Consider the following 23,585-nt stretch of genomic DNA (forward strand, 5'->3'; position numbering starts at 1 on the left):
ACATGAAAATACAGGCAGGGTCAAATATATGCACATGAACAACACCTGAAGCCGCAAATTTAAATTATAAGGCCCTGAAAAAAACCTATCATTAATATATAGTCAAATAATTTGTTAATATTTTTCAAGTGAAAACTATATGTTTATAAACCTCTTCAAGAGAGATCTCTTTCTTTTGATCAACTCTGTCTAATTCAAAGGATTCTTAAAAATAATACTCACTATTTAAAAGTGTTTTCTTGGGAATTTTAAGAAAGTGATCTTGTATGACAAGATCCAGACACCTTGCATCTTTGCAAATGGTCTGTTTTTTTATACTTAAGCCTCAACACAATGCACTTATTATACACATAATTTACTCTTTCAAAATGTATAACCCTATGCTACATTAATTAAAAATCACAACTTTAAATTTTGCAGAATCTCTGGCTTTACTGCTACTTCTGTTTTGTCCCTTTAGATTCTGGAAATCCAGCTTTCCCTCTCTTGAGAAGGGCTCAAAATCCATAACAAACAAAAGTATTTTTCTTGGAAAAAAATTATCTTTTAAATTATCTTAAAAAAAAAATCTCTTAGCTGGGTGTGGTGGCTCACATCTGTAATCTCAGCACTTTGGGAGGGTTGAGTTGGGAGGATCACTTGAGCCCAGGAGTTCAAGACCATGCTGGGCAGCATAGTGAGACACTGTCTCTACAAAAAATAAAAAAGTTAGCTAGGCATGGTGGTATGTGGCTGTAGTCATAGCTCCTTGGGAGGCTGAGGCAGGAGGATCACTTGAACTCAGGAAGTTGAGGCTGCAGTGAGCCCTGATCATGCCACTACACTCCAGCCAGGGCAACAGACTGAGACTCTGTCTCAGAAAACCCCCCCCAAAACAAAACAGAACAAAATCTGTCTTCTGTAAGACTCCAGCAAATAATTTCTTTTATCCATTGTAAGTTAGCAATAGATCACATGAGTTTGGGGTTCTCTTTTTCTTTCAGAATTGGAAGATACAAGGTTAAGGTAGGAGAGAGGATATAACTATCATATTAAATTATTCTGTGTTGGGTATTATGTTAGGCCCTTTATATATATTATCTGTCTTATATATCTCACATACACAAATAGATCTCTCTCTGCAAGTGTGTGTGTGTGTGTGTGTGTGTGTGTGTGTGTGTGTAGTATCTTATATAATCCTGACAACAAGCTTCTAAGAGTTGGTATTATTAATGAAGAAAGTGAGACACAGGGGAAGATAGTGATTTGCCCAATTTAAAGATTAGGAAGTAGTAGAGTCAGGATCTGAACCCACATTTGGTAGGGTCCAAGTACCTGTCCATTTCAACTATATTTGCATGCTATTCTTAATTTAGTCTTTAAAGTAGGGTATTTTGACATAAAAGCAAGAGTTTCTGATTATGAAGTAAAACATTTCTGGCATGACTGTCAGCCTAATTCAATAGATTAAGCCTAAGTCATTGCTGAAAGAACTGCCTTTTGACATGCCTAAAACAATATATCTGTGGAAGTTATGCTCATAGCTTCATTTCAGACAATTTTAATAATTTCTCCAAAATCTTCTCTATAATGCATAATCATTATAGATAAACTTTGCAGTTTATGTATAATAAGTTTCAAAACTATTTTCAGAGTAGGCAGAATATCATTTGTACCTGTGCTAATTTCTGCCTTAAGGGAATTGTCTTAAAATGGATACGTGTTAATTTGAGGTTTCTTGGGTTATTTGGAGAAACACCTCATGGTTATTTCATCTACCTGGCTAAATCGCTTTTTATTAATATTATTCTAAAGTAAGCAGTAAAAACAATATATTTAGACTTCTCAGTAAAGGAGGAAATTTTTAGGAAATTATTAATCCTGCAAAGTATGACTCATGTTAGAATCATTATTATCTAAAGCTGTCAACTCATTTAAAAGAAAGAAGATAACTCTCTTTACAAAATTAGATTCAAAGTACAAATGATACGTCTGTCATAACTTGTTTTGTGTTCCCTTTAATTTCCCAATAGCATATATGGAATGCATTTAAATATCTGAAACTATTTGTTCATTTAATCAGCAGCTAATTATTGAATGCTTTCTGTGGCCAGCCTCTGCTATTTATTATGGAAAATTTAAATATATTGATAAGTTCATAGTCTTTCAGGGCAAATACTTAAATGAAAATTTTTTTAATTCAAAAAAATTTAAGAAAGGAAGGGGAAATGTGGTGTGTGGAGCAGTTTGCACAAGTGCTCAAATGAAGGACCAATGAGGTAACATTTTCCATCAAGGCAGGCTTCATAGACTAAGTAATCAGTAAGCCATCTATATAACACATAGTTGGAAAAACCCAGTGTGTACCTTGGGAAAAGTGAATAAAACATTATGAGCTGAATTACAAGTTTTAATCCATAGAGATATGGAATGGATGGATAACATAGATTTCAAAAGAGACAAGGAGGCCAGGCACAGTGGCTCACGCCTGCAATCTCAACATTTTGGGAGAGGATTGCTTGAGCCCAGGAGTTTGACACCAGCCTGGGCAACATAGGGAGACCCCTTCTGTACAAAAAATTTAAAAACTAGCTGGGTATGGTGGCACGCATCTGTAGTCCAGCTACTTGGGAGGCTTAGGTAGGAGGATCACTTGAGTTTGGGAGGTCGAGGTTACAGTGAGCCATGATCACACCATTGCACTCCAGCCAGGGTGACAGAGTGAGACTCTGTCTCAAAATAAATAAATAAATAAAAAGAGAGAGAGAAGAGGTTCTAGTGTGAAAATAATGCAAACGTGGTCTGTTATGGTTTGTGGGAGGCAGATCAAGGAAGAAAAGAGGCCGGGCGTGGTGGCTCACACCTATAATCCCAGCACTTTGGGAGGCTGAGGTGGGTGGATCACCTGAGATCAGGAGTTCAAGACCAGCCTGACCAACATGGAGAAACCCTGTCTCTACTAAAAATACAAAATTATCCGGGCATGGTGGCACATGCCTGTAATCCCAGCTACTTGGGAGGCTGAGGCAGGAGAATTGCTTGAACCTGGGAGGCAGAGGTTGTGGTCAGCTGAGATCACGCCATTGCACTCCAGCCTGGGCAACAAGAGCAAAACTCTGTCTCAAAAAAAAAAAAAAAAAAATGGAGGAAAGAAATGCCTTTTAGCAAGGAAAAGTTAAGAAGAAAGTTGGAGGCCGGGTGCAGTGGCTCACGCCTGTAATCCCAGCACTTTGGGAGGGCGAGGCGGGCAGATCACGAGGTCAGGAGATTGAGACCATCCTGCCTAACATGGTGAAACCCCATCTCTACTAAAAACAAAAAATTAGCCGGGCGTGGTGGCGGGCACCTGTAGTCCCAGCTACTCGGGAGGCTGAGACTGGAGAATGGCGTGAACCCGGGAGGCGGAGCTTGCAGTGAGCCGAGATTGCGCCACTGCACTCCAGCCTGGGCGACAGAGCGAGACTCCGTCTCAAAAAAAAAAAAAAAAAAAAAAAATGTCGGAGAAGGAGCAGTTTCTGGTTAATGCAGGAGAGTGGAAGAGGTGGAAGAGGATCCCCTTTCCTCCAGCACAGTCAGATTCCCATGACTCATAGTACAAGGCTACTGAAAAACCACTTCAACTCTACCCCAAGACAGGGCAGGATTTGGGGAGACGTATTGAGATCTAAAATAGTCTTTCAGTTGAATCTCTATGAATTAAATGGGCCACAGATAGAATGTTGAGAATTGTTTTGACTACCAAGGTTTAGGTAATGGTCTCCCTCCTATCAGTATTTCATTATGAAAAAAATTAGAAGTTTCAAACATACAGCAAAGCTGAAAGAATTTTACAGTGAACATCCACCATCTAGATTATATTACTTTTAATGGCAAAAACTGAAATTACTTTTGCACCAAACCATAGCATTATCATTTACTGAACATGCTTTTTCATATATGTGCGTATATCTGCCCATCCATTCCTCAAGCTTATGATTTTTTAAATAACATCCTACATTCATCCAATCATTAATTTATTTACTTAGCAAACATACTTACCATGTGCTAGGCACCAAGACTATGAACGCAATACAACAGGTTCCCTGTTCTCAAAGGTTTAGTAGGATTGGCAACATACAAATAATTTTGACAATATGAGCAGTACTGTTCCAGGCGTGGGAAGAAGTGACCATGAGTGCACAGAGGAGCAGGTAATCAGCAGAAGCATCACAGAGAAGGCAAGCTGAGCTGGACATGGAAGGTAGGAAACAGTTTACCCAGAAGACATTGAAATGCAGGGCATTCCTGACAGAGGAGAAGTGTGTGCAGTCACAGGGGCATGGAGGCAGTTCACTATCGCTGCGGTGGGTTGGGAGATGAGCAGGCAGTGCAGATGAGGCTACAGAGAGAGAGGCAGGGACTTGGTTTTGGAGACTCCACATGTAGTGGAAGGAAGCTAGGACTCTATCTTTGGGTTATAGGGAACAAGTGAAAAAAAACTGGGGTTTGATATGCTCAGGACGACAGAAGGGTAACGGAGCAGAGGGAGGGCAGCCTTGTGTGGGAGTAGAATGAGAAAGAATTTTTCTAAGAGTCCAGGCAAGAGAGGATGGAGGCATGAACTAAGGCAGATATTGTAGGGATTAAAAGGAGAGTGATGAACTGGGGGAAAAATAATAAAATGAAAGGAGAATAAAAAGAGCCTGATGAACAATTAGACATGGAGATGAGAGATATGGAGGCGTTCAGGATGACTCCCACATTTCAGATTTAGGTAACTGTGTACCATCATTAATCATGAAGGAATTAAGGCATCTGTAGGGAAATTAAACACATTAGTCCTCTGAAGCTTTAATAAGATAATGGAATTTGAATAAGATTAAAAAATAGAATAAATTGAGAGAGATTGAAGAAATGGAGGGAGGTCAAGCAACAAATGATAATAAGGAAATCAGAAGCAGGGTTTCAAAAAATTAAAATAGCAAGAGGGAAATGGGAGGAAGAAGAAGGGAGATACAACATCTGCTTTAGTTTTTTGTTTCTGAAAGCCTTTGGCAAAGGGTTAAAACATTATAGGCATGATCTTGACAGACTGCCACTGATGAGGGTAACACTACGTTGCTGCTAAAAGTGAATTAAAGCCACCCTGGGTATCAGTACATTTGCAATACTACTCAGAGTAATTTTTTGAAGTACATATGTCAGTTGGGACTAACCTACTCAAGCTCACCTGAAATTCTATCCAAAATGCCATTTTATTCATCTTTCATGCAGTTTCAAGTTCCCTTGTAGTTTATATAGTGAGTCTTTTCAGCTTCTCAATAGCACAAGGAACTCTGTCACAGAGTATTTATTGCTGCCAGGTCGTGATTCATGGTGTGCCATGGGCTGATAACCAATCCAGGAAAGGTGTGGTTAGTGTACAATGGTTTACCAGCCCAGGATGTCTAATGGTGGCTTTGGTGGCTCTTAGACTCCCTCATGTAAATAGCTCTGGGAAAGCTTAGGCAGCTCCAGAAATCTCAAACCAAGAATTTTGGTCAAACTAGCTACTGCATTTGGGTTTTAATGTGGAATCTGATGTATTAAAATCAGTAAAGGAACGATAAAGGTCATTTGAAGACTTTGGTTTCAAAGAGGGTGAGGAAGGCCAGTTTTTTCTTTACCACTTCAAAGAGTTTGTAATTCACTTAGCATGCAGGTTCACATTCCTGGCTGTCTGGTCTGGAGGGAACCCTGGATTTGGGTTGAGATTATACCACCTCCAGGTTGAATGTGGGTGGCATCCAGGGAATAAGACTAAATAAAAAGAAACTTGAGAAAGCAAAGAGAGAAAGGAATGGTCTAGTCTATGGGAAATTGAAATCAGTGTAAAGTTCGATAGCTGATATCATCTTGCTTCAAGGATAAAAATAAGCTGGTGTACTGTTCTGTTACAATGAATAATGTTAGGTTCCCAAGCAAAAGTTGCCATTTCATCCTTTTCTAGTCTGAATATGTAAAATGTCAAGGGGTCAAGCACAACTTTATTAGGAGAAGTACACTGAGTTCACATTCCCCACCCCAACTCCTGTGCCACGCATGCACAGCCTTTGCTATCTCACTTCTCATCAGGTTCTGCATTTCCATGGGCAGTTTGTCAGAAGCACAGCTGTTTGTACTTTTTAAATCCAAAAGATAGACCTTTAGGTGCTTAAGTCATAACTCTTCACTTACTGTTTTCTTCTTCTGAACCACATAAGGAGTTTACAGGAACAGAGGGCATGCATTCTCCAAAGAGAGATGCTGATGGTCCAACCTGGTCATGAAGGGTATCTCCCAACTCCAGTGAGACAAGTAGGCAAGCTTTGTAACATTCAGTGACATAAATGCAAAAGCCCTGCATTTGAGGACTTGGTCTTGTATTTCTTGGACCAAATCAAGCCTTCAAAGTCACAATTAATCTGAATCTAATTGCATTCTAAATTCATAAACTTCTATTCAGTATATTTTGAAAGCATGTCTTTTAGGTCAGAGTTTTGAAAGATTAATGTAAAGCACCTGGGGAAAAACTCATTGGCACATCAATGTTAAGTAGATTCATGTGTTGCCTATGAAACAGGTTGTCTAATTTTATCATTCAACTCTACCAAAACCCAGATTACCAATGAGAACCACCCCAGCATGCCTGGCAGATTACTTCAGATTCTAATAATGGATCCAGTTCACATTGCAGGGCCTAGGGGCTGGCTTTCAGCCCTTGATGTCTTCCCAAGTCTCTCTGAGAAGAATTTGGGAATTCTCCGTAAAGTCATTCCCACCAGAAGTCTCTAGTCCTCGGTAAAGTGTAACTTTTCTTTCAGGGGTGGAGTGGGGTGTAAAAAGAGGAGGGAATAATTAGGTTTACAAAATGTTAACTAGAAACCACAAGATAAGGACCTCTTACCTTTCCAATATCCTCACAGGAAAAGGGTAGAAAGGGTGTCTTGTCATTCTTCTCCTAGGAGAGTACTTAGCTGGTACATGATGATAGTCGAAGAGAAAATAAGCCTCCTTCATCTTAAAATCCTTGACCCACTGGCTCAGATTCCACTACTTAGAAAGCAGTAAGTAGATAGATATAAGTGTGTTTGCATGAAGAAAGTATGACAGTAAAGCTCAAACCTTCAAAACAAATTAACTACAGAGTGATTATAATACCAAAAAAAACTCAAACTAAGTAATTCTTTTGAATGGACCTCTTAGTATTATTTATTTGCTGCACATTATGCACTACTTGGATATAGAGGAATTTTGAATTTTTAAACATTTTAAGTATCAGCTAGAAATCAATGCCAACTGTAAATCATTCAGAAATTAAAACAGAACATTTGTTATTGTTTTAATTTCAATGGGATATGTGATTTAACTTATATACAACTTTTCCAGAATATTTTTATTGGTGGTGGTGGTTTTTTTTTGGTGGTTTTTGTTTTTGTTTTTTTGGTTTTTTGTTTTGTTTTGTTTTCTTTTTTTGTGTTTTTTTTAAACAATAGTAAGTTGTATTGCTCAAGGGTAGAAGAGAAAAGGCTTTCATAATTTCACTGGGCTTTAAGGATGAGGCAGATTAATGAAATAAGTTTTATAATTAAGGCCTCTCAACGACATCAGCATAATTGCAATGAGCACAGCAAATCAGTCCTCTCTAGCTAAGCTAAAAGTGGTAGATGGGTTGAATGCCCCAATATAATTTAAAACTGGTACTAATATTTTGAAGATTCCATTCAGTTTTCTGTAATAATGGGGCTTTAAAACTTCTTGGTGTGTCTAAAATCACCTTTTCACTTGTGTACTTTTACAAAATTTGAGGAGGAATATATAGTGACAAAAAGTATAAAGGGATAATTCAGGCTCTTCTAAATAATTCAGATGCTATTCTGGAAACCTCCTTTTAAAAAACATAGATCCCCTTCTCTAAGGTGGAACAGCAAACTCTTAAAGAAACGAAACCTGACTATGATGCTCCAAGTTGATTTATCAGTGTTGTCAGCCAAGAATACAGAGTCAGAGACAGGTAGAAACTTCTTGCATTTAGATGCTAAGAATATTGCTGAAATAGAATGGCTCTGGAGTCAGATAAACCTGTTCTTAGACCAACTAGCTGTGTGACCCAGCATGAGTTTCATAATCTTTTTGAGCTTATGTTTTGCTGTCTATATAAAGCTGACATTTTATATACGGTCATGGACTGTATAATGATGTTTTGGTCAACAACAGACTACATATACAAAGGTGGTCCTATAAGATTATAATATTATATTTTTACTGGATCTTTTCTATGTTATATATTTAGATACACAAATACTTACCATTGTGTTCCAACTGCCTACAATATTCAGTACAGTAATATGCTGTGCAGGTTTGTAGCCCAGGAGCAATAGGCTATACCATGTAGCCCAGGTGTACAATAGGCTATACCATCTAGGTTTGTGAAAGTACACTCTAAGATGTTTGCACATTGACAAAATCACCTAACAATGCATTTCTCAGAGAATATCCCCATCATTGAGCAACACATGACTGAACTTAAAAGGATTAACATATATATATGTTTATGTTGTGCCTTACACAAATGATATGCTTGATAAATTATAATTTTTAATGCTGTCACTACTAAATTAAGCTCTTGTGGAGTTAAAAGAGAATAAAAGATGAGTCGTGGTTGAATAGATTTTCATCAAATCTAAAGATGTAATGAACTGATTCTTCTAGTCAGGCCAGTTCCCAGAAGGCAAAACCAAGAAGTAGGAACCAGATCTTCCATACAGCCTAGGAATCTCCATATTAATGTTTGAGTCCTGAAGTCTCCAGATCTCCCACAGGTCTTTCCCCACTCCTGCCCTCATCATAATTTTCTTGCTTTCTGTTTAATAGCTTTCTGATATTTTGCTTAAATGCGTAAATGTGTAACCCTTTCTGAGACTATATTTATTTTGACAGGGATCCCAGAGAAATAATACATGATAGTTGTTCTCAGAGGCAGATGTTTTGCTGTTAATAATGAGAACTAATGAACAATGCTTATTCTGAGCCAGGTGCCATGGCACATGCATTATCTGCATTACCTCATGCAAACCTCACAACATCCTATGAGCAGACCTTATCATAGTCTTTATTTTGGAGATGAAGAATCTGAGATTTAGAGAGGTGAAGTAACTTGGCAGAGGACAATCAACTCCTAGAAGAGGCAGAGCCAGAATTCACCCCCAGGCCCATCTGAATCCAGATCTCCTGCCCCTAACTACTGGGTTGTGTTGCCGCTACAGGCAACTCAGGGGACACTCAAAATCCCAATGTCCCTAAGCTTGATCCTGTTCCCAGAACCTACTGACTTCCTGCTTCCAATCAAGTTAAGTGGCAACTAACTTAACAAGGGTATTGGGAAGTTCAGAAAGGAACATCCTGATAGCTGGCCTCCAGCCTGCCCACAGGCTAGATACTGCCTCTGAACAAAAGGCTGTGTTCTGGGCCTCTGCATGTAGAGAAGAGTCTTATTTCTAGCACTCATCTAAGGAACAGAATCCCTGACTATTCGTATTTGGGTTTTTTGTTTGTTTGTTTGTTTTTTGAGACGGAGTCTAGCTCTGTCGCCCAGGCTGGAGTGAAGTAGCACAATCTCAGCTCACTGCAACCTCCGCCTCCCGGGTTCAAGTGATTCTTGTGCCTCAGCCTCCTGAGTAGCTGGGACTACAGGTGCGTGCCACCACACCTGGCTAATTTTTGTATTTTTAGTAGAAATGCGGTTTCACCATGTTGGCTAGGCTGGTCTCATGCTCCTGACCTCAGGTGATCCACCCACCTCAGCCTCCCAAAGTGCTGAGATTACAAACGTGAGCCACTGTGCCCGGCCAACTATTTATAATAGCCTTAATGGGTGGGTGCGTAGGCAGGTGAAGGGAGAAGCAATTTATGAATATTCTATTTCATTCATTATGTATTATAATTTAAACTGGTGAATTTACTTCTAATTTGCTCAACTCAGAGTTTTCTTGGTCCAGCTACTCTTCTAAAAATGGAGTAGTAAATCTAATGAAGTTGTTCCCCAGGAAATACTCCACTTTGTTTTGTCTTCAAACTGACTTGTGTCTTTAGGGCAGTATTTTCTCAGTAGTAGTTCAAATATTGCATCCTCATTGAGATATTTGGAGAGTAACTCCTTGCTTCCTGTCAGGCAATAAAGATACTAATAACTAATAATTGTAATAATAATAGCAATTCAGTATCCTACACTTATCCCCTACTTCCTGTGTTCCAGGCACTGCTGTAGTTGACGTTCATAAGGATACACGTGTAGCCTTACATGTTACACGTTGAGTGTGGGTTCTCTAATCATTTCTGTTTTACAGATGAGAAAACTTAAGCACAAAGAGGTTAAGTGATTTGTCCCTCTTCTACCTTCTTCCAGCTAAAACTTAAATTTACTGAGAATCCTGGTGTGAAAAGTTTTAATTCATATTTCTAGCTATTAATCTCTTTGTAAGTGAAATGTTGAGTAAGGGAGCTGGGTGGTGGCAGAGATGTTTTCAGTGGATTTGGGAGCTCCAGTTTCAAATTTTAAGACTTTCACCAAAGGAGCCTTTAAAAATTGAGATCAATAAGATTGTTATCTTCATCTTCAATAATAAGAACTGGGAACTTTTCCATGTCTTTGTACTTAATTTTCCATGTTTATCATATGGCTCATATGATAAACTACAATGTATCTGATCTCTTAGAACTTCAGTGGGTTTTTGAAGCCAGGAAAAAACAAGCAAACAACAAAAACTGTCTGTAACACTGAACATTACCCACTGCCCAGCCTGATTCCTAGTTACCTTCAACAATTTACCCAGGATGCTTCAGTATAACTACCTGGAAATATGAGGGTGGAACTTTGGTTCTAGCAGGCATGTGAAAATTTCATTACTAAGTTTACAGAGTATCCTAAAGTCTCCAAATAAAAGTGACCAGAATACTGGAAAAGAATATTATTGCTAGCAGTGGGGTTGTATGGAGCCAGGGAGAGTTCTGAGAATCAAAGGCCCATGTCCCTTTCTCTACACTGGACCCTCATCCCACCTTCTGCAACCAGCCTCAAGGGGAGATGGAGAAAGAATCATTTATTCACCTTCTGGCTGCAAGAACTGCAGACTGCAACTGTGGCAGTTCTAGCACTGAGGAGAAAATACACAGAGGAAAAAAGAAGACCATGTCTCACTTCCAAATTAAAAAAAGACATTTCTACATGTTTCCATAACCCACAGACTGCTGCCATTTGAGGCCAACCCCTCAAAGCTTTCTTCTTTGTCTAGTGTAGTTGCTGAATCTAGGCCACTCTCAGCAATCCTTTTCATTCACCCAGGCCCATCCCCACGCCTCACAGATGCAGAGATTCTCTGGAGACATGTGTACTTTGGTATCAAACAATGCAACTCATGTTTGATTTTGGATAACCTTGCACTGTTGAATAAAATAACCCTTGAGAAAGAAGCAATAAAAGCGCTGTAAGAAAAATGACTCATGTTTCCAAGCTGTCTAAAGTGATCACTTATCCTAGCAAATGGTAATTCTTTCAAGACACAGTGGGCATACACCATACTTATAAAAATCTGGAAGGAAAGCCTTGCAAACATTTTTTTAAATTGTGTTAAAATATATCAAAAGAATATTTCTAGTAGACTGTACCAGGCAGGATATGCTTAAAAACAAAAACAAAAACCACATGGAGGTCGAAGCCAAGGTGGATTGGCCCAAAGGGGGTCCTTGCTGAACATGCAGGCCCATCGGCTTGTTTATGTACTTGTTTATGTGCCTCTAATTGTTTTCCATTTTCTGCCCCCATTCGTTAGAGTGCAAAGATGTGAATAAAGTGGCTTATTGCCCACTGGTGCTGAAGTTCAAGTTCTGCAGTCGAGCATACTTCAGACAGATGTGTTGTAAGACCTGCCAAGGACACTGACCCACAGAAAGCCAGAGAGAGTGCCTTGTCATTTCATCATGGAAATGCATCCATCAAAGAGAGCCACCCAGAGGAAGAGGATTGATGTCCTTGCAAATGCATTACCCTGTGGAAAACGTAACCACTGGTCAGCCCTAGCTGACAAAATTTCAATATTATTTTAACTTCTGTGAAGTGGGATTTATTGATCCAAAGTGCTGGACACGGTATTAGGAGGGAATGCCAGATTGGAGAGATCCAAACAACACAGGGAGACTTGCTTACTGTGGAGCGTTTGTGTTCTTTCGAGTAAATCCAATAGCCTGTTTACCTCCTTGGACCATTAAGATAATTTTTATTATGGACTTAGCAATGACACTGAATCCATTTGTATTTAAAACTGTTTAAAATGTAGCTGTTATGACTTGGTCAACTATGGAAGTGAAGAAGGTTCAGAATTCTTAAGTCATAGCTTAAAAATATTTACTGTACTTTATCTCACTACAACAGCACCACAATTTAAATTATAAAACGGGCTTTGAACTATAATTTAAGGAGCAATTATAAATCAAAAGTAATGAAAGTTTGTATTATTTTTCTTCATTCCACTTAATTTCCTTAGGAATAATCCCCTGGTTCTGAACACTGCTGTGAGCCATATATAAAACTATATTAAACTGAACAATAATGAGGGGCATAGTTTAAAGCAATGCATCAGTTACTGCAGCTGTGCAAGTCTATAAACTCAGTGCTGAAAGACTGGCCAACTTGCCATTGTGCAAGTAAAGCTGAGATTTCCATTAAAACTTTAAGAGAAAAACATTTCAATTTCATGCAGAAACCAGACCTGGGGTATGGTACAGACCAAAGGACCAGGCCCTTTGCTGCCACCACACAGGATGCCTTAGTTCTTATTTGAGTCCCCCCAACTCACTTGTGTTTACATCCTCTCCAGCCACAGCACGGCTTCTGCCCTTTGGATTGCTGCACGTGTGTTGAGCTTACTGAGATGATACCATGCAAAAGATAGACTGGCTCGGTAACCAGGCAGACCCTTTTGCAGTTTGTTGACAATTACGATGAGTTCCAGATGTCCCTTCTTTGATATGGTAGAAGGACATTTATTTATATGAGAGCAAATGTGTGTGTGTGTTTGCGGGCGCTTTTAAGTGTGTGGATAGATGAGTGTGCTTGCACATAATGTGCTATTTCTGTGAGTTTTAAAGTAGGCAAGGGATAATAACCAAAGAAGAAAATTTCATGAAGACTAGACATCATAAAGCATAATTTTAATAGTCACTCAACCAAGTATTTTTTATTTTTTATGGATACTCTGAATGGCAATTAAATGTGAAACCCAGTTTCTTGGGCAAGTCAAATTCTGGAATCACATCCACCTAAATTAAAATGACTAGCTCGTATTTTCCCCATCTTCAAGTTTCACATCCTGCTCATCAAAAGACTCGACAGCAAGACTTAGAATGAAAAAGGGTACTTGTTTATATTAATATTTTTTACTTGAACACGTGTAGCTTGCAGCAGGTTCTTGATGAATGTGCTTTGTGTCCAAAATGCCTCCCCATTGTACACAGGTGTACACCATGCATGCACCAACACCTAAAACTCAAAACTAAATGGCTATTTTGTAAGGTTAATACTTTCAGTTAAACAGCATGTTTGACTTGATTCCATCATGGTGCTCTTAAATTACATGTCAGTGCATCACATATACCATGATCTAATGCAGATGACTAGGCTTTTTCCAAAAGGAAGACAGACCCTCAGACACCAAAAGCCAATCTAAACTCCCAGGTTTGCTGTGGACAATCAGCATGGAATGTTTTCTGCACTCTCAGTCATGACCATCTGTATCTTGTTACCTGCTTTCTCTCTCAACACCACAGTTCTCAACCCTGAGCCTTCCAGAGAGAGCTATTGATGATACAAGAGGAATCACCAGGGCCCGGATCTAAGATGCCCTTAGAAGACCAGCCCAAGTGCCGTCATAGCCATTCAGTGAAGGGCAAACAGCCCATGGGTAGTATGGCCCGAGCACTGAATTCCCTTGCGCCTTTTCAAAGAACAGTTAACTTGGTGCTAATGTGCCCTGGTGAAATAAATAAAAGATGGGCGGTTTCTGTGGCATTTTAGGCATAGGTTTGCAATCCAGATCTGATTTTCTCCAACATAAATATCAGCTCATGTTCTTATTTCAAAAAGATTTCTTATTACCGACTAAAAGCTATTTTTTACCTCACCTGGAAACTACCATTGTGAGGGCCATCCCCCAGGCACTGCACAGCACCTTAGCTGATGCTGGAAGAGGAGGGCAGTCAGTGTCACTTCCGGGATGTGCCCCAGCACTGAGAACAAAATGCAGGCATCCCCCGGGGCAGCATCAGAGTGCCTTTCTAGAGGGAGCCACGCACAGAATGTAACAGGATGAAACAGTTTCTAGTAAGCCTTGAATTGAAACCTGAGTAGGTTAAAACAATTCTATTTCATAGCACATCACAATACTGCTGCTACTCTGTAGCCACCCCCATGGCTACATGATGCCCTATTCCTAAATAATAACAATGGCATTGTCAGTGGAGGCTGGGCCACCATGGCAGACCTTCCAAAAGTAGTGAGCTACATAGACTACTTAGGGAACCCCAGGGAAACTGGTACCCTATACCTGGGAGCAGTATCTGCCACTGGGATAAAGTCCTACTAAAAAAGGAACGGTAAATGTACCCTAATGATTAAACCCCGTGAGATACATATGATTTCCAAATAGTCCATTTCATTAGGAACTTTTTTGTTTGAATGAATGTCACATAGGTATCCTCAGTAACACAGAACGAAATTACCTTTGTATTATTGTGATTAGTTGTTGCTTATTATTTTATACTCAGTAATAATGTGGTACACTGTTAATTTTTTTGCTTTTGTAAATTATATTCTAATTTATTGCCATGTTTCCTAACACTTGTCCTACATTCATTCTCCTGCTTGTAATGAAAATGAAAAAATCATTGTAACACTTGATGGAGTGAAATTCCACGCCAGGCACAGAATTTTTTTGACATAGATAATTTAGTAAAATAAAAATTCAGCTTATAATAATGATACAGATTGAAGTTGTCTATTCCCTGAAAAGCCTGTGTTAAACTGGTAGTACCAGGAATGAATTCCCTTGGGATACCACACCTACATTATCCAAATTATCCAAGTAGTATCTCGGTTGGGATGATTTGCTGTATCCTTATTACCCTCCTCAGAGATTGCATCTATTTCTGTGTGTTTTAGTCCTATCTAAATGCAAGAGTGTCAGGTATTATTGGTGGGGCTACATCCCCAGCCATCATCAGCCACTCTTCTAAGGCCCCAAAGGAAGTCCAGACTGGCCACTGCCACACCCCCTCAACTGCTAGTGCACAACTCTTTCGCTTTCCTTTCCTTTTTTTTTTTTTTTTTTTTTTTTTTTGAGACGGAGCCTCACTCTGTCGCCCAGGCTGAAATGCAGTGGCGCGATCTCGGCTCACTGCAAGCTCCGCCTCCCGGGTTCACGCCATTCTCCTGCCTCAGCCTCCCGAGTAGCTGGGACTACAAGCACACGCCACCACGCCCAGCTAGTTTTTGTATTTTTAGTAGAGATGGGGTTTCACCATGTTGGCCAGGATGGTCTCGATCTCTTGACCTCATGATCTGCCCACCTCGGCCTCCCAATGTGCTGGGATTACAGGCATAAGCCACCACTCCCAGCCAGCTGTTGGAGTACTTTCATAATGACAACTTCATCAGTTACATAAGAAGAATGGAATTGGCTGGGTGCAGTAGCTTATGCCTGTAATCTCAGCACTGTAGGAGGCCAAGGCAGGTGGATCACCTGAGGCCAGGAGTTGGAGACCAGCCTGGGCAACATTGTGAGACATCATCTCTACCAAAAAAAAAAAAAAGATGTGAAATGTCCAGGCTCGATGGTGCTTTATTCTACCCACTCTGATGTCTCATACACACCATACCCAGTTGTTTCTTCATTAGAAGAAATCAGGTTGCATCACGTGAGACAATTAGATAGTCTTAGAAGAGTATTTCTCCAAGGTTACCCTAGCAGCCAAAAGCTGCTGAATTATGAATACTCAGTTCATGAGAAGACCATGGATACCAACCATTTTAACCTCCCACTGCAGTTGCAAAGGATAGTTCTGCTGGGGTTGGGGAGGGAGAAATACCAAGAAACAAGATTTACTTTAGCTTAGATTCTTAAGTATCGAGTCTAGTATCTTTTCAGCCACAGTTGTTTTCAAGTTTCCAATTAAATGCCTTTTTTTCCCTTTGATGTATCAAAAGGACACTATCCTGCTTAGGGTACTGACTCCAAGGACAGTCTGCCTTCCATGGAGACTCGGCCGTTCCTCAGGGAGCATGGGGATCATCCTTAAGCCTTTATCCTCCAAAACGCCAGATGTTTTTCCAAGCAAATTCAGGAAAAAGTTGGGTGTTGGGAGCAAAAATGTGAATTTGCATGGCTAGTATAAGACTTATTACTTTTTAAAGAAGGAAAAAGAAATCTTGTTCAGGTAGAAAAAGAAGTCACAGCCCAAGAGAACTGAAAAATTCTAATTAAGTGGTCACAGGAAAGTTGCTGCATTTAAAAGTGGCAGATACGTGGCCAGGCGCGGTGGCTCACGCCTGTAATCCCAGCACTTTGGAAGGCCGAGGCGGGCGGATCACGAGGTCAGGAGATTGAGACCATCCAGGCTAACATGGTGAAACCCTGTCTCTACTAAAAATACAAAAAAAAAAAAAATACCGGGTATGGTGGTGAGCGCTTGTAGTCCCAGCTACTAGGGAGACTGAGGCAGGAGAATGCCGTGAACCTGGGAGGTAGAGCTTGCAGTGAGCCGAGATCACGCCACTGCACTCCAGCCTGGGCGACAGAGCAAGACTCCGTCTCAAAACAAAAAAAAAGTGACAGATAAGCTTTGTTTGGAATTCTGTCTCATTCATATCATCAGAATGTGTGGAATAAACTAACATATGTTTTTAAAAAGAACAGCTGTTCACAATGGTTTTGTGCCTGAGTTCAAAACCTCAAGCTTCAACTTAAAAAGAAATTGGTCTTTTCTCCCATCTTTTTCTCAGAGGGCTATTTCTAGCATTCATTGTCCCTCATTTCATCCACAGATGATATCTGAGGCCTGAAATGGAACTGTGGTTTGAAAGCTGGCTCCACTTTGTGGGGAAACCAAGGTTATGCCCGTGTTGTCTTTTGATCAATGGCTCCCCTTAGCCCACTGAAAGCCTTCAGCTGCATAGGTAATGAAGTGAATTTCCACAGCTATGTCCTGTCTTCACCAGAAAGACACTGCGTGGTTTGCACAAGGGTCCAATAATACATGATGTCCCTGACTCCAGGGATTGGGGAGCCTGAATATTCCCATTCACCTCAGGGCACATGACAGCATGCCTAACCAATCAGATTTCATTGCCCAGCCCTTAAGGCTTGTGAAAATCAAGAGGTTTCTTCTTGGGTTGGATACCCTACCTTGCAGACAGTTCTCATGTAAGAGGGGACAAGTTATCCCACCAACTTTAGGCCTCTCAGAAGTCAGAGTGCCTTCCTCAGGTCGATGGTTCAACACTAGGTGGCTTCTACAAGCTCAAGGCTGATAGGATTCTGGGAGGAGTGTAGTCTGTGCCCCCCAGCAAGGGGAGTTGTGGATAGCAAGTCCCCTTATGGGCCCACAGAACTATGCTCACTTTGAAATTCCTGCTGGCAGTGCAGTAATTTTGAGATGAGGCCCCTGAAATTCCAAGCAAAGGTGGCAGCAGGAAGTCCTACTCCAGGGCCACTCCAGGCCAGGTGTGAGCCTCTGTGTCTGGAGAGTGGCATCAATCATGGTCATTCATTCATACAGCTAATATTTGCTGAGCATCTGCTGCACCCAGGTCCTGTGCTAAGCACTTAACATATGCTGTCTCATTGAGTGTTTTACAACAAAACTAGGAGGACAGTACTATCAGTCCCCATTAACAAGGGCCAAAACTGAGGCACAGAGAGGTTAAGTTGCCAGGGGGTCACAGGACCAATGCGAGAAGTATCACCTCTTCAGCACACAGAGGGGCAGCTGCTGGATCTGCATCTGGGGCAAGGAAGTTGGGAAGGGTGCTCGTTGGCTAGAGAGATACCCACTCACCAAACCACAGGAAATAACATCCTCTTTCCTGAGGAACAATGGTCCTGAGGCCTTAGGAGGGGCCTCAGGAGTCAGGGAACAGGGAGCTTTGGGTTCCCGTCTTGGTAGCTGGTGGTATTGACTATGGGAATCTCAGTGTGTGATAACAGAATTACAAGTGGGGACCTAAAGTGGTTTCTAAGAGTTAATGGCAAGAGGAGGAAAAGGAAGGTCAGAAACATTCTAGGATGGAAGATGTCTCAATGGCAGTTAGCAACCAAACACAGCATAGGGAGCTCTCATCTCCCCTGAAATACCTTGTCGTAAATCATGCAGCCTATCCCTGCCTGATAGTCTAATGCACCATTTCCAGACGTGCCAGACAGATGGCCTAGCTGACCTATTTCAACATAACTGGAACAGAATGATTTCCATGTTGGCTCTAGGATACATTATAAGGAAGAAAGGTGAGTTTCTTTCTGTTTCAATCACAGCAAGACCATCAGGGCTTGAAAAGTTGGGCCATCAGGTTGCCGCCAGCAAGCACATTCTTTGACCTTCTGTGGTGGGTCCACAGAGTGGAACCAGGTGTTCTTTCAGCCCATGCCAGAATGTATTGGCCGCCCAACTGCCTGCCTGCCTCCACCCCACCAACGGGGCTTTGGCTGGCCCTCTACCAAACAGCTGTTTGGGGAGACACAGGTGGCCACCCACGCTTGTGCCCAGGCCAGCAGCTGCGTTGGCCTGATTCATCCTGGCAAGATGGACCCTCCTGTGCCTCTGCCTCTGTGCCCCAACTTCTCCCTGAGCCAGGTCACTCAGGGACTAGGGAGAAGGAAAGCCAAAGGGTAGATACACTGTGTATTAAATGCACTCATAAACCTGTTTCGTGGCCCAGAGGCAATAAACAAGAGAATACTTCTTTCAATATCATCAATTTTGGTATTTTATTTTTACTCATTCAAATTAATGTTATGTAAATGAATAGAACTTCAGTTCCTGTTTCTTGTTTGTATTATTGTTAGAATAAAAATCTTCTCCTGTTGCTATGTATCTATAATAAATATGAAGGTAAAAAAGGATTACATCCCAACTTCAGCAGAATGCTATCTGGGAGACCATGCTAGGTGCCCAGATAATAACGACCACAGGAGCATGATTGGATACACTGAAAAAGCACCCACAGAAGTGGCTAAAATATAACATGAGCTGAATGAAAGAGGGTAGCAACATCCATGTTATCACAGCCAGGCTAATTGCAATAAGAAATAATTCTATTCATGAAGTTTAGAATAGGAAAAAAGCAAAACTGAGAAATTAAATATTTTATTTTGAGATTTAAAAGAGACTCTATGTTGAAACTATGAAATAAGATAATAAGCTGCGGGCACATCTAGCTTGGGGAGTATCTCAGTGTAGGTAGGGCCAGGACCCCACCTGATGCGCTTAGGGTCCAGGTCCCCACCAATGTGGAAAGCTCCTGCTAGAGGGAAGTAGTAGGGGGACCAACTGTTTCATTTTATCTCACATTTAAATACAATTACAGAAATAATTGTACAAACTATCCTGTACTGGCCTCTAAAATCAACACATTAGAACTTCACTTTCCAAATGAATGTTGTCTCCTTCCATGTAGCAACTGGAGATCACTCCGTACTCATTCTAAGAGTAAAATCATCATCCAAGAAAGTTTTAAAATTGCTTTTTAGACTGTCTCCCAGGGTAGGATAAATTTGATTTTCACAAAAGCCCAAACTCTTTCAAAATAAAATCTGGTAAGTAATTTGCATATAATCATTATGGCCCCAAATGTGTCTTACAAACTGACCCAAGGTAATACCATGAAAGGTATTCCAAATATGCTTTGAATAAGTGACCTTTAAAGGATTTTGTTCATTTGGATAAAAAAAAAAAAAATCCTGGTGTTTTTGTCTAAAAATTATTAGGATGTCTTCATTATTCTGCTTAAAATTCATATAATACAACATTTCATTAAATGTACTGTTATTTCCAATTCTAAAGTTAGCTGGAACCTGAACCACCTAAATGCCATATCTGTCTGTCAGGGTAAAGAAAGATCTCTGACATTCTTTGAGGACTGAGTAACCCTTAAAGCCAGGAAAACAAACCACTTCTCCAGAAACTGGAAATGGGCAAACAGCTGTCCTTACAGGATTCTCTTTCTTAGAGTCCCTAGAGTACAAAGTCTCCTTCCCAAGGGACTAATTAAGGGAAGTCTGTCAGCAACTTTAATGAGGCCACTGTGGAGCATGCAAGCCCCCGAGTCTGCTTCCTGACTACAGAGTCGGGGAGATGGGACCATACCGATGTGCCCTTTTCACACTACTGTATGTTTGCTCAAGTTCTGTAGCTTGAATCATTTCCCATTTACTTACATGAGAATTCCAAAATGAGCCTGTCTTTTGACTGATCCTTAATTGACTGTGTGCACCAACTGACATTCCAGCATTGAGTGTCTTCTCCCTCAGCCTGCTTTCCTTCCAGAGTTTTCAAGGAAGTTGTTAATGATATGTAAACAAATACTTAAACCTATGGGGAGAATACTATTATTTTAAGGAATTCCAAGTGTAACTCTTTTGGAGAGGATAATTACTCCTTTATTTAACTTTGAAGTTTGAGTTCCCATCATGAGTTTTTTTTAAAAAATTATATATATATATATGTATATCTCAAGACACAAACATTTTTCCCTAACATTTCTGCAGAAACTTGCCTTAAAGTCCACAATCTTTGTATCTTCTTCTCCCGGAAAGAACCTTTTTAATGCACAGCCCCTCTAAACAGCTTTTAAAGGCTCCATGGGTGGCCAGGAATTCCTATTTGCCAAATTTAGCAATGACAGCTATGGTTATGGACACTGTTGGAGTTGATTGTCCCTAAATCAAGATGAAAACTTAACCTTAAAAGTAATGTTTAAATTTCTCCCCCTCAGAGAAAATATTTGCAAACTATGCATCTGACAAAGGTCCAATATCCAGAATCCAGAAGGAACTTAAATAATTCAACAAGCATAAAACAAATAGCCCCATTAGAAAGTGGGCAAAGAACATGAACAGATACTTTTCAAAATAAGGCAGACAAATGGCCAACGACCATATGAAAACAAGATCAACATCACTGATTATTAAAGAAATGCAAATCAGAACCACAATGAGATACCATCTCATAGCAGTCAGAATGGCTATTGTTAAAAAAATAAATAAAAATAGCAGGTGTTTGTGAGGCTGCAGAGAAAAGGGAACATTATACACTGCTGGTGGGAAGGTAAATTAGTTCAGCCACTGTGGAAAGCAATTTGGAGATTTGTCAAGGAACTAAAAATAGAACTACCATTCAACCCAGCAATCCCATTACTGGGTATGTACCCAAAGGAATATAAATCATTCTGCCAAAAGACATATGCACTCATATGTTCATTGCAGTACTATTCACAATAGCAAAGACTTGGAATCAGCCCAGGTGCCCATCAATAGTGGACTGGATAAAGAAAATGTGGTATTAATACATAAAAACGGGGAGGTGAAAAATCTCCAGAATGAAGACTACAAAATACTGCTCAAAGAAATCAGTGATGACACAAACAAATGGCAAAACACTTCATGCTCTTGTATACAAAGAATATCATTAAAATGGCCATGCTGCCCAAAGCAATGTATAGATTCAATGCTATTCCTATCAAACTACCCATGATATTCTTCACAGAACTAGAAAAAAACTATTTTAAAATGCGTATGTTTAAAATAGTTTAAAAAAAACTATTTTAAAATGCGTATGTTTAAAATAGTTAAAAAAAAAAAAACTATTTTAAAATTCAAAAAAGAGCCCAATAGCCAAGGCAATCCTAAGCAAAAAGAACAAAACTGGAGGCATCACACTACCCAACTTCAAACAATACTACAAGGCTACAGTAATCAAACAGCATGGTACTGGTACAAAAACAGACACATAGACCAATGGAACAGAATAAAGAGCCCAGAAATAAGGCCGCACCCCTACACCCATCTGATCTTCAACAAAGCTGACAAAAACAAACAACGGGGAAAGGATTCCCTATTCAATGAATGGTGCTGGGAGAACTGGCTAGCCATATGCAGAAGATCGAAACTGGACCCCTTCCTTACACCATACACAAAAATGAACTCAAGATGGATTAAAGACTTAAATGTAAAACCCACAACTATAAAAACCCTAGAAGACAATCTAGGCAATACCATTCTGAACGTAGCAATGGGCAGATGCCAGAAGCAATTGTAACTAAAGCAAAAATTGACAAATGAGATCTAATTAAACTAAAGAGCTTCTGCACAGCAAAAGAAACTATCAACAGAATAAATAACCTACAGAATGGGAGAAAACATTTGCAAAATTTGCATCTGACAAAGGTCTAATATCCAGCATCTATAAGGAACTTAAACAAATTTACAAGAAAAAACAAATAACCTGATTAAAAAGTAGGCAAAGGACATGATCAGACACTTTTCAAAAGAAGACATACATGCAGCCAACAAGCATATGAAAAAAGCTCAATATTCCTGATTATTAGAGAAATGCAAATCCAAACCACAATGAGATACCATCTCACACCAGTTAGAACAGCTATTATTAAAAAATCAAAACATAACAGATGCTGGCAAGTTTATGAAGAAAAAGGAATGCTTATACACTGTTGGTGACAGTGTAACTTAGTTCAATCATTGTGGAAAGCAGTGTGGCGATTCCTCAAGGACCTAAAAACAGAAATACCATTTGATCCAGCACTCCCGTTACTGGGTATATACCCAAAGGAATATCAATCATTCTCCCACAAAGACACATGCACACATATGTTCATTGCAGGACTATTCACAATAGCAAAGACATGGAATCAAACTAAATGCCCAACAATGATAGACTGGATAAAGGAAATGTGGTACATATAGGCCGGGTGTGGTGGCTCACACCTGTAATCCCAGCACTTTGGGAGGCCGAGGTGGGTGGATCACCTGAGGTCAGGAGTTCAAGACCAGCCTGACCAACATGGAGAAACCTCGTCTCTACTAAAAATACAAAGTTAGCTGGGCGTGGTGGTGCATGCCTGTAATCCCAGCTACTCGGGAGGCTGAGGCAGGAGAATCCTTGAACCCAGGAGGCGGAGGTTGTGGTTAGCCGAGATCGTGCTATTTCTCTCCAGCCTGGGTAACAAGAGCAAAACTCTGTCTCAAAAAAAAAAAAAAGAAAAAGAAAATGTGGCACATATACACCATGGAGTACTATGCAGCCATAAAAAAACAAGATCATGTCCTTTGTGGGAACATGGATGGAGCTAGAGGCCATCATCCTTAGCAAACTAATGCAGGAACCAAAAACCAAATACCACATGTTCTCACTCATAAGTGGGAGCTAAATGATGAGAACACATGGACACATAGAGGAAAACAACACACAATGGAGCTTACTGAAGGGTGGAGGAAGGGAGGAAGGAGAGGATCAGGAAAAATAACTAATGGGTACTGGGCTTAATCTGG

At 40.2% G+C, this 23,585-nt stretch overlaps 1 protein-coding gene across 1 annotated transcript in view; it reads left to right on the top strand.

Annotated features, from left to right (window-relative positions):
• Positions 1 to 15,009, top strand: part of ADAMTS6 (ADAM metallopeptidase with thrombospondin type 1 motif 6) — a 334,536-nt gene extending 319,527 nt beyond the window's left edge. Inside the window, exon 25 of the mRNA XM_003827427.5 lies at positions 11,805 to 15,009. Within this exon, the coding sequence (XP_003827475.2) occupies positions 11,805 to 11,914 (110 nt within the window). The 3' untranslated portion in view covers positions 11,915 to 15,009. The remainder of the gene's footprint in view (positions 1 to 11,804) is intronic.
• The last annotated feature ends 8,576 nt before the right edge of the window (positions 15,010 to 23,585 follow it).

This window comes from Pan paniscus, chromosome 4, assembly GCF_029289425.2.
Source record: "Pan paniscus chromosome 4, NHGRI_mPanPan1-v2.0_pri, whole genome shotgun sequence".
NCBI classification, from domain to species: Eukaryota; Metazoa; Chordata; class Mammalia; order Primates; family Hominidae; genus Pan; species Pan paniscus.